Below are 12,478 nucleotides of genomic sequence, written 5' to 3'. Positions count from 1 at the left end.
CAAGGAACCTCGTGGTCTTAATGATAAGTATATTTATGTTTAGACACGTGCCGACCACGTCACTAATTTTCAATTTGCCCACACTAAACATGTTTGTTAATTTCTTAGTGATGCGTAAACATCGGTCATCGTGAATATCTCTGGGAGAGGCCTAAGCATTGTAGAAGGCGTCAGTCGGCTGACAAGATGATGTGTTTCCAACTAGATACGTGCCAACCACGTCGTCGTCGGGAAGTGGATACCGGTACTCATTCGGCGCGTGTCCACGGCACCCTCACGGCGCGTGCAACTGCGGTCTGTACGCGCATCCAGCGCACCCGGCGCATCCCACGCACCCGCATCAGCACGCGCTCGACCACTTCGTGCGCCCGCCACCGCCCGCTGACCCCGCCGACATCATGCACACAGGTAAATTCAAATCAACCAGTCTTGACCATAGAGCGCTCGCCAAAGCGATCTAACAACTCGGCAGTGTCCCAATCCTAATGAAAACCTTCATGTAGACTTGGAACTTTCAACGATCGCGCTCTTAAAACATCAGGCACAGGCATCGATTCATTACTTGCCAGTTTGCCGCTCAACACAAAAATACAGTTGTAAGTGCCACATGACATATACCTAAGTCTCAGGGCGGCGCGACGTTCCACAGACAAGCAACGGACAAAACATTTCACAGACAGTATCGAGGTCGGCTCGTGTACAACAGGGTTCGTCAACCTGCGAACATTGTAGATTTTTTATCTACGATCGTTGCTAACCAATATGAGTTACGGATTTCTCGGGCGCCCTTGAGTGTGTCATGTGAGTATTACCGCAGAGTGACAGCCCAAGCTGAGGTCCCTTCTAAGAGGGCCGACCATTAAGCCTAGACAGACCGCCTAAGTAGCATTTACCTAAACGATCTTAAAGATCGGCTGTCTTGCATCGATTTAAACTGTAGTAAATAGCCATATAACCTTGAAAGCGGTTTAAGACTAAGCGCCCTAAGCGTCTTTTTACCTCGAATTCTTTAAATCTGAAAATGCCACATGTTTGTGTAAGTCAGGTCAAACCGCACGACCGTACACCGCTTCAAACTATTACTCTTACTATTGGTATTAAGAATCGTAGCATAGACTAATATATGTATGTTATAACAGAGAATAGTCAAACTCGCATGGTGACGACGGACGCAGCTCTAATGAACGGCGGCATGATGGTGCAAACCGGCGCTTTGGGACCAACCACCGTCATGGGACAAATCATGGGTGCACTCAACACCGGCCTCGCCGAGGATTTAAACATCGAAACATTGGAACATGGCTTTGACTGCAATGTTGATGAGGTAAATAAAATTAAATATAACGATGATTTACCGTTCACGCCAATTAATTTACGTATTTTTTACACATAGAAGTTTCAACAAATATCTAATATAAGATTTATCTTGGTGTTTGTTTTGTTTACCAATACTTTTATGTTGTTAAAGAACAATACTGTGAATTAGCACAGCTTCAATTACTTTCAGCTTCATCGTATATTCAGATATTTTTTTAATTGCCGTGTGACATTACTTTGACAGTAATAAGTTTTGACAGGTAGTGCATTTGTGGCATTAATTCATTCTCGTTGATTACGAACAATACAATAAACTTGATTTTGTAGGTGTGATTATATAGTTATCAAATTTCGCTTACAATTTGTCAAAAATTGCTGGATGCAGGCAGCTTCCGGTCCTTTTGGAAATCTATGGGATAAGCCAATATTTAGCACATCCTATGGCTGAAATTATGATATTGATGTCACATACATATTAAATTATTGCCATTCACATTGATTTATGGTAAACCCTACATAATGAATATAGATAAATTGATAGTATGATAACATATTGCATTCCAGTTTGCGGGTCCTAACAAACAAAAAGTTCTGCAAGTTGCAAGTATGCTAATATTAATATAGCAACAATATGCTGTGGGCGTCCTGTAGTGATTATTAAATTATATTTATTGTAATAATCATAGATATTAAATTATATCACTTTATAAAAACGAACTGCAACAAAAGTACAACTTCCTTTAGTAATATTCACGTTTCAATAATTTATTTGGGATGTAACATTAAGTTATGCATTGTCTGCAGGTCATTAAACACGAACTAAGCATGGAGGGTACGTTAGACTTCAACTTTCCGCAACAGCACAGCGCGATGGCCGCCGAAGCTGAGAGCCAGTTCCAAGGTCCAGCACCACCTGTCCCCTCCACACTGTCTGGAGGAGGGGCTCCAAGAACCCCCTACTCAGTTGCCCCCTCCTGGGTCCATTGAAACTTTACAAACCTACTTAAGGCATCAACACACTACCGAATCGCGCCGAGTTCGACTCCTTTACCGGTAGACCTCGATTCGGTTGTAGATTTCATCCTATTGTAAATAAGACGCGGACAGATCCTGTTTAAGTTTCCTTTTGTTACGTTAGGCGTATTTAGTCGAGATTTTTTTTCTTGTTACGTTAACTAATGTTAGAATTTTATTTAGTGTTATTGCTAAGTGATGTTACCGATCGTTGTTGAAGTGTCAATTGTGTTAGTGTAAGGCTTTAGTGTAAGCTAGGTGGAAGCTTGTGATATAGTTAGGCTTGTTGCTTGGGAGGGAGAGAGTAGGGGGATTCTGGAGTTTCATCCAACGTTGTGCACTCCTATCGGAAAGAAAGGTAATGATTTTATTTTATTCATAAATTTATTTTAAAAAAATATGTTTCCCAGTGTAGCCGACTTATATTACAGTTATCCTATGTTTCGTCAATTATCGTAATATAGTAAAATTACTATATTCATGATGTTTTAAGACAAACAATACAAAGTGTAATGTATTTATAATTTTCAATGTTATTCAAAAATTCATTACTATCTCAGTAAATTTTGTTTCTTATATAATTGAGTTCCATTATTATTGATTGTTTGCATATTATCTTTAGCATTTCTTTTTGACTTTACAAACTCCACTGCTTATTTCAATCACGGTTTAAAAAATCAGTACAGTAGTAAAATATTAAGTATTAGGGTAAACAAGAACGCTTATGCTTCATACTTCTTACAGAAGAGATTTCCTGCAATCTTTTATTATTTAGATATAAATTCGTTATCTTATAAAATTTCCAATCGATTGTTTGAATAGAAAATCTCAACATTGACATCATCATCTTTAAATAATTCATAAATCAGATCATATTACAAAGGAATTAATTACATATCAAAGCATGCTTAGATTAAATGAATTTAAAGCACTTGCGTTTCTTATTCTTGTGCGGAATACTGTATTTTTTTTCCTAAGAAAAATTTAACTTATTTTCAATAGTTTAACAAATATCGATCGTCGACCACAGTATAATGAGCAGTATTATTTAATGAATGTCATAATTTCGTACATAATTGAAATTATGCCAACTATATTATGAAGAAAAAGAAAAAACCTCAATCCACAAAAAATAAATTGACTTCAAAAATTTCTCCGCTAATCCTTTTACTGATCTCGAAACGCAACAAACCGCAGACACTATCTCACTGCACACAAAAATAAACGAAACGAAGTTAACTCGAAAGCAGCGAACAAATTTTCCAGACGGCGAACTATTAGCGAACATTTAACAATACAATAGCAATAAATCCGGCGTGTATCAGCGATAGCCCACCGTACGCTTCCGAGTCTAGTGTCCAATAACATGGCCGCCCGGTATCACTCGCGAAACTATAACTATTGTCCCGTGAAAACATTCGTAAACGTCGTAAAAATATGACCTCATTTTGTAGTTAATATACAAGAGCGTTATTTGTCTTTAAAATAAAAAAGGTTATTTTTTTATCAACATCTTTTCTTGACGAGATTCGTAAGAATAACGAACCAGACTTAAAAACTTTATAACCAGTAAATATTTGCAGAGTAATCTGCATACGAATTTTTCATAATCGACTGGTTTTGGTATACTTCTATCAAAACCGATGTACCGGATCTTAAGTATACGCGCTACGAACGGCAAAACCCTGACCTTGCCACGTTATCTAAAGACACGGTACAGCAGTTTTGGTAGCACTATAGGTAGTCTTTGTCATCGTGTTTGATGCACGAGCCATCACATTTCCCCACTACAACCTCTTATAGTCATTTCGAACCTACAGATTCAGGAAGTACTCTGTTATAATTATCTGAATTTACTAGGCCATTTACTTTACTCTGTTAAAAAAAACCTTTCTATAGCGTCGTATATAGTGTAAGCTTTGAAAACGTGTCCCATGTCCCAAGTGTGAAAGTTGTAGGTAGTGAATGAGCTATATTGCGACTAGGTATACAAATCGTGTCAAACTGTCCGAATTCCGAGATGTTGTTGTTTAAAAAAAGTGGACCGAATCTTTGTACAGTTATGTTTTGCATTAAGATGCATTAAAATTGTATAATCGTCGAAAAATGGAATGAAGTTATTATGGTTAGAGAGTACCGTTTAGATAAATGCCCAGCGCGTCGTTTCATTTACGACATAAGAAAAACGTACAGTTACAGTAAACTAAAGGAAATGTAAATAAGATGATGTTGCATGACGCGGACAACTCTGACAGACGATGTAAGATGCCTTTTGATCATGCGCGCCTATAATCATTTCCTGTCCGAACCGTACCGTAGGTAAATGTGTCAACTCTTGAAGCTAGGGAGCGATCAGAACAAGAGAAGGAATGTCACCGTCTCGGAAATCAAATCGTCCCATACGTAGAGGTATCTCGTATTGCATCCGACTCCGTTGGCAAGAACGGCATAGTCTTGTTAGGCTGCAATTTATGTTGGTTTCATTTTGAGTTATCGCCCATTCTTTGTCTACAAAGTCAAGCATTTCAGACACCTTCACAGGACAACGTTTGTAGTTCCCAAGGAGATTGCTTTTTTAGTGGCCGGGCCTAATATTTAGTGCGAATTTGTTACGATAGCAAACACAACTCGTTGCGCATGATTTTCTATTTTGAATCCTTGCCTCTTTTGGCGATGTAAACAAAAAAGTATAACACGTGACTAAATTAATCCTTATTAATAATTTTATCGATTCGCATTTGTTTATGTATGTAACATACATGTTTCAATTCATTATCTTGTTAAGCTTTTTACATACGATTTCAGATTATTGGTATTAACTCCAGCTTACAGTTCAAATGAATTGGCTGTGCTGTTATGTAAGGATTGGTTATGTGACGTTAATTTCTATTGACCCATATAGATAGCTGGTGGAATACCGCCAATACATAAATTAATATTAAAAGGTAAACTATAAATCATTTGATGGTTTGTAGTGAAGGTCTCTTTAGGACTATCAATTTTTAAAAAAAAAATGTAAAATATCAGTCTTTTGCATTATATGAGACTTAGGCATCCTGAATTCACTCGCGTACAGAATTATGAAAAAGAAGACAGCACGCATGAATTTCATTTTAGTGCTTCTTTAGATCACTCTGTTGCTCTGTATTTTCTACAACCTTTATCTTAATATAACATTGGAAAAATAAAAAGCTGACATATAATATTACAAAAAAAATCAAGCCGTATCTAGCTTATTAGCAAAAGAATGCCACGTAAGACTGCGATTCAAGGAAAATCTTTTCTCGGCCCAAAGCATACGCATTAAGTTTTACGATGGTGCGTATTACAAGGAGTAAGCCGTCACTCGCGTTTACGTTCATTGTGCGCGGATTATGACACGTGACGCCGACTTTATTTATCAAAGAACGCTCGGAGAAAAAGTAGCGAGATCGTCGCTGAAACACGCCCTTATACGGAGTTATGAGGCGGTCAATGTCGGCGCAATCTAGACAAGCCCGAATATAAAATGTGCTTTATATCCACCGAGCCTCTTGGCGATATTCAGATATTGTTACCTCAAATTCGTTACTTAACTCTGACGACGGTACATTTTCCTTTTCATACTCTTCTTGTGGATTCAGTTATACATTTGATAGTTTTTGTTTTTGTCGACAGATATGGGTGACATCTTTTCATTAATTTTACTATTCCTTTTAAAAAAATATAGATTGAATCATATTTAATTCTTCTTATTAGTTCACAGTTTTAATTTTTTACATCGATTATAAATTTTACAAAGTAAAGTTGTACTGTAGTAATTGAATTTCGCGTTACTTAACGAGCCGTGAAGGTTGTTGAAGGTTGAAGCCATGAGGTTTATGCTTTGGATTTTTGTAGGCGATCTAATCAAGAATAGGACCCGTAGACGAATATTAGCCCACAGAATTCGCTGGTTACAGTGGCAGTGAGTAGGTACATATAAAGAGTGTAGAAAAAATGGCTGCTTGTTCCTCAAGATTCTGATGTGATGGCCACGGACCGACAGGCTCTGGAAGTCCTTCTATGAAGTGGACAAAGACTGTTAGGATCGTTGAAAGGCGTTAGACAGGCCTGTGTGTGGTTAAAATGATGATGATAAATCTATATTTTTTCTCATAATCTGCTCATCATCAGTTATGATTAAATATTTGATAACAATATCATTCAAAATGAAGATTCATAATAAATTTGTAATTTTTTTAAACAAACGTGCCGATGCACTAACAACACATGTTACAAATACTAATATATCTAATATATAATTTAGTATGATCGAGCGTAACACCGACACACTCCAGTCTGTCGTAACCTCTACGAACCGAACATTTGTTTGCAAATTATATTGGCATATGAATAAAATATATATAGCCAACAATGTATTCTAGAATTTTTACGATGCATCCATTATAACAGAACCCCGTAAGAGTTACGTATTCGGCATGAGATGATATTTATATATTAATTCATTCTTACTCGTATTTTGCTACACGACGATAAGTCGTGATGAACCGTTGATAAACCTTAAAAATAGATTCGCGAGACTTGGTTATTAAAAAGTTTCTTTCTTAATATTTTGTTAATAATACTTTGTAAGCAATACCATCAAGAAAATACAGGTTGATTGGTTACAGGTGTAAAACCTTCAAGAGATATATACAGCTTATTTATCAGCAAATAACTTTAAAGCACCTATTTCTGATCACTCTGAAATATTTTGCATTATTTTATATTTTATTATTGCAATGGGACAGGCATATCATAACTTCTGGCAGTATAAAGTTTCCACAGATAGATAGTAAGCTATATTTAAATTTAATATGTAAGTGATCCGAATTTGGAAAACACTTTTTCTTACTTTATTATCATTAATTTTTTTTAATTTAAGACGTACAGAGTTAATACACAACAAACGATATATACATTCACCACTATAAAACTTTTTAATACCCATAGCGAATCATCCTGTATAATTGATAATACCATAGATACTGAACTAAAGTAGCTCAAAAAATTCCCTACTGTCCTAGAAAATACTTTGTGTATTAAAAAAATATCTCTGTAGTGAAAAAACGAACTGACATACTTTTTTTGCTTTATATTTATATTTTACATGATACACGCATTTTTAGTATTGAAGATACCTCGTACTTCTAGCGTCTGTAAATCGATAGACTCAAGTAAAGAGAAACTTCTTAGAATAAGGTAAAATAACGGTTTATGTTTTTATTGTTGCTATATTTAGCTTAGTATAAAAACTTTAGACGATTTTTTTTGTAAGGTCGCGTAGAACGACCTGTATTATTTATATATTTTGTTATTTTATACTGTTTATTTATATTATGCAAGATTTACTATCATCGTTAATGACAGTAATTTAATAAAAATGCGACGTCATTAATATCATGTCAGATATAAGTCTATTGCTAATTAGGCCTCCCCCATAGAAGTGTAACGCGCCCTGTTCAAAACGAGCTGCAACGTCCCCCGTCGACCAGAAGGACGTTTGTCCACTTCTTGTTTGAAAGTCCTACGCTGCGCTTGCCTCTCCATGGTTGCCACTTTAAAGCTGCAAGCCTGGGACTTCCCCAGTTCAACTATATGTAACAGGTTTTATTAATTAATTTTCTGTGTCTGTCAACAGATTTCGGTCCAACGTTGATTTATAGAAATCTTTCATACATTTATACACATATTTTTTCCGTTTTGTTACCCGTTTACAGTATAAAAAGAGAATACGGGATTTGATAAATATTTTTTTTATTTGAAATAAATAGAATGTTTTTCCTGTATGTTTTTGCCACCTTAAAAAATTATTAAACGAACTCAACTAACCCTGGTAATGTTATAAATACGAATCATTTATGTAAGTCCAAACAGTGTCATACATATATCAGCATTGAAATATAGCATTTATCAAAATGCAAAAGGAACTGAAATCAAATTAATATTTTTAATAACCCAGACTATTAGCATTAAATAGCATCAGAGTAAATACAGCTTATTTTGAAATAGCTTATCTCAAATCGCTTCTCTCGAACGCGACGGAAATCTGACTTTTGGTTTTAAAATGTATAAATAATGTTAAAGGGGTCAATTATAAATTAAAAATTATCGTTCTATACAAAACTCTTCAGATAAATACATTAAATCAATCATGTTTAACTAGTTGTTTTTTGGCAGTAGATTCCATAAAATTGTTATAAGAAATTAGTCGCATATAACTATTCAAAACATATCCTAATCCATCCAATTAAAACATACAACGAATGAATTCATTATCCCGTATAATAAAATGGCTTGTGGCGTTGTATAGAAAACGTGCGTCATTCGGTCGGTTGTGAATAATAAATTTATAATTAGATTCCGATTGAACCGCGCCACTCGTGATTCTATTACACCGATGAATGCCTCTATTTGTTCGCTAATGAGGGAGACCGCAGCCGGTAATTAATCATATCATTTTAGCGTAAACGATGCCCGTCGCACCGTCTAGCGATATTTAAATAATGGAATATCACGAAAAAATCCGCGGGAATACGCTAGATTAAACACCGCTTCGGTAATGACTTGTTTTTAAGGGTTAAAAGAATGAATACGTCTTCAGCAGACGGTGTGACGACGGACTTTTCGTTATACTTCCTTTTTTTATTAATTCTTGCACATCGCGCGGCCAGAAGTTAATGGGGGGAAAGATTCGCTTTTTAAAAATCGAAGCACGACTTCGCCGTTCATTTAGCGAGCAATTACGTAACGCTTTTTTTTGAAAAAGAACGCAGCCGGTAGATGCGATTATCGATAATCTAAAAAGTAACGGGCATACCTAGTTAGTCCGATCGCTGAAATAAATAAAAAAATAATATGCACCGACTCTTCTTGCAATGAAATTATTTCTATGCTGCAATTGTCAAATGATGTATTAGATTGAATGTTATTTTAATACAATAACGGGTATAGAACTTACATATAAAGGTGAGTCTTAAACCTTTTCAACACGAGTAATTCTCCCTTTGCATGTAATTAATTATTAATTTCACTTACAATTATTAAGCAACATAAGTGTGAAAAACTATTAATGATAACTTTTTGGTCTTTGTGGTCTTATGTCGGTGTGAACAAACATTTCTAAGGTTTTTTAACATACATATAACTAATTAGACGATAACAGGTTCTTTATATTTAAAGGCAGAGTTGTATTATGATGGCGTTTAAGAAATATTATCAATCGTAGGTCGCACATTAACAAAGTTACTGCTCACGAGCGATGGAAAAAAATATCGTGAGATAACTGGACAAAACAACCAGAAATGCGAAAGATGCAAATCAGCACCGGGTCCGCGTAATGGAAAAGGCCCATATACATTTTCTAAACGCGGTTTGTGTCCCTGCTGCGAACACGTAACATGTATGAAAATCATTACGGCTAATTTTTAAAGAGGCAAAAGAAATATTTGGGCAAAATTTTAAACATGTTGGGCACTAGTTAGAAAATATGCATTCATTAATGAACGTCCCCAAACCCCTAACGGAGAGAGTCTCGGCAGAATTCGTTGTTAGCTGACCTCTAATCGGTGTAAGGAATATTCCTACCAAATTACAAGTATCTAAGCTTCCAGAGTTATCAATATAGTTTTTCTTATTGTTAGTTAAGAATTACTTTGTATTTTAATATCAATTTCTATTACCTTTTTATTACTTGATGATCTCCGATATTTCCTTGGATACCGAGTATGAACTCGATAATTGAATGGCCAATTCCTTGAAAAAATCGCCAGCCATCTTGTGGCTATTACGTATATTTAATTTCTTTCTTCTGTTCATGATACAATAAATAGTAAAGAAATAAATATAACATAAATCTCCTCTTTCACAAATTCCGTTCTGTATGTCTTATAATGTTGCATGCTCGTTGTTTTCGTAGTATAAAAATTTTGTCTAATTTATTACTGTTTTAGCTAATTGATACTGGAGTATTCCGATAAAAATATATTTAGGTATCGTTAGAGCTTTCGAATTTCGGTTATTAGTCTACATAAGGTAGCAATAGTGAGGAAGTCTGTAGTAGTCTATCTTAATAAGCTCTCTCAGTTTTGGTCGTAGGGACTAGAGAACTCATCGCGTATTCGGGTCGGGCACCCTTATAATTAGGTGCGCGGGCAATCTTTACACACGATTTCTTAGCACTTGTTAAAAGTTTTCAATTGCGTTACGAGGGAGTCTCACGCGGAATTTATTCATTATATTCTACCCCTCCTCCCGCTGTTAGACTTAATAAAAAGCGCCTTTGCTCATTTTTTTATCCCACCCCGACTGTCCCCTTGAAAGTATTTTAAATATTTGCCGCATGGCCTCTCAAATGAATGATGAATTATACATAATTTTGAATTATTTTTCGACGTTATCAGGTTTTCTTTTCAAGTTAATTTTTTTTTCGAATCTCATTTATTATACTCGTTGAGATCAAACAACCCTAAGGCACCGCTAGATCACTGCGATTATTTTATATGTATTTGATTTTTTTATTACAATCATTAAAAAAAATTGTCGATGTTTTTTTAAAGACGATAACATACTTTCAAAACAATTTGAAACAATCTTATTTTCGACTAGCAAGATAACAATGTCTTGAGACAACCCGCAAATAAAAACCTTCAAGGTCTGCCTTCAGTGCATCGTTATTTACACTAATCAACGAATAAGTTAAAAATTTATGATACAACAATTAGGTGTTACTATATTACTACTAGACAAGAAGGCTCAAGGTCACCCAGAGAACAATAGCTATGTTCGGAGTTTCGGTGTAAGATCGAATTAGAAATGATGATGTAGATCGAAGAATTGTTCGTTCGAAGTGGCAATGAGTGGGGCACATAGCTCGTGCAGCCGTCGGCAATTGGAGTCGAAAGGTTCTCGAGTGGCGACCACGAGCTGGTAGACGCGGGTGGGTAGGCCTCCAAATACAGTTCAGGTCGCGGGACGCGTTGGATACGGGCAGCAAAGGATCGGTCATCCTGGTAATTTTTGAGTAAGGGCCTACCTTACAATAGATGTCTATTGGCTGAAAAGAAGAAGAATAGTAAATTTACTATTTTTACTTAAGCAAATAGTTCCTACAGTTATTTTTCCACAATAACAATCAAAATTAATTTTGCTTTAAACAAAATATAAATAAATTGTTCCGCATTTATTATCCAACGTTTCTTGTATGAAAATTGTCATGTGACGTTATCAACTTTCAAAGTCGGAATGCTTTTTATTCCGCGCAGGCGGGCTGGATGGAGGCGGCATGTTCAACAACGTCGCCCCATTATTATTTGACAGCGCACTGGCGACTTTGATCGGCGCAAATTAGTACCAACAGGGTTATGTCTGTCAATTTTTCTTCGCATTTTTAGCTAAAACGTTATGCAAATTGCATGTTATACGAATATCAATTCTTTATATTTATCGTAGGCAATGATAATTCAGTTGTTAATTTCCGAAAGGTACATCGAAACCAAATTATTGTTGTATACATTCATTGATTGGAACATATAAACAATAGGAACATGATACTCGTAAAATAATATAAAATTAATAAATAATTGTTTAGCCATCACTGTGTTTTTATAATTATTATATTACTTGTTCGATTAAGCGGCAGTAAAGAAACTGGCCTTTAAGTTTTAAATGTCAAATTACTGAAAACCTGCACCAAGTATGACGTCTGTTAATTTACATATAATGTGGATCAGTGTCAACCTTTTACAACGAGAGGTCTTTTCCGATGTTCCAATGGTTAACAAAAGAATAATAACAAGTAATCAAAGGCATCCTGTAGATAATCAGAGCAAGCCGTTTTGAATAATGTTTTTGGTTTTCTTCAAGTTTATTTCATCGTCTACATCACCATCATTTCAACTGTAAGACGTAACACTGCCAGGCAGAAGCCTCCCCCACAGATTTTCAATAAGACCTAGTTAGCTCTTCCGTTTTCTTCACTCCAGAATAACCATTTGTCATTATTATTTACTTTTGACCAAAGCATGAAATCGGTTTTTTCTATTATTAAAAAAAAACTCGTTAGGCTAATATCAAAGACTATAGGATCTTTGAAATTAGCCCTCCAGTGACATGATATAGCTTAACA

General features: G+C 35.5%; 1 protein-coding gene across 2 annotated transcripts in view; it reads left to right on the top strand.

Annotated features, from left to right (window-relative positions):
• Positions 1-12,478, top strand: part of foxo (forkhead box, sub-group O) — a 115,214-nt gene that overhangs the window by 90,996 nt on the left and 11,740 nt on the right. For both annotated transcript variants that reach the window (XM_068774859.1, XM_068774858.1), the window contains exons 6-8: positions 206-408; positions 1,140-1,324; positions 2,122-2,689. In XM_068774859.1, coding sequence (XP_068630960.1) covers positions 206-408; positions 1,140-1,324; positions 2,122-2,304 — 571 coding nt within the window. In that variant the 3' untranslated portion in view covers positions 2,305-2,689. The remainder of the gene's footprint in view (positions 1-205; positions 409-1,139; positions 1,325-2,121; positions 2,690-12,478) is intronic.

This window comes from Battus philenor, unplaced genomic scaffold, assembly GCF_028537555.1.
Source record: "Battus philenor isolate CCGP_79_NKW_IND1 unplaced genomic scaffold, ilBatPhil1.0.hap1 SCAF_8, whole genome shotgun sequence".
Lineage (NCBI taxonomy): Eukaryota > Metazoa > Arthropoda > Insecta > Lepidoptera > Papilionidae > Battus > Battus philenor.
The sequence above is the reverse complement of the archived record's forward strand: the minus strand, read 5'-3'. Positions and strand labels throughout refer to the sequence as shown.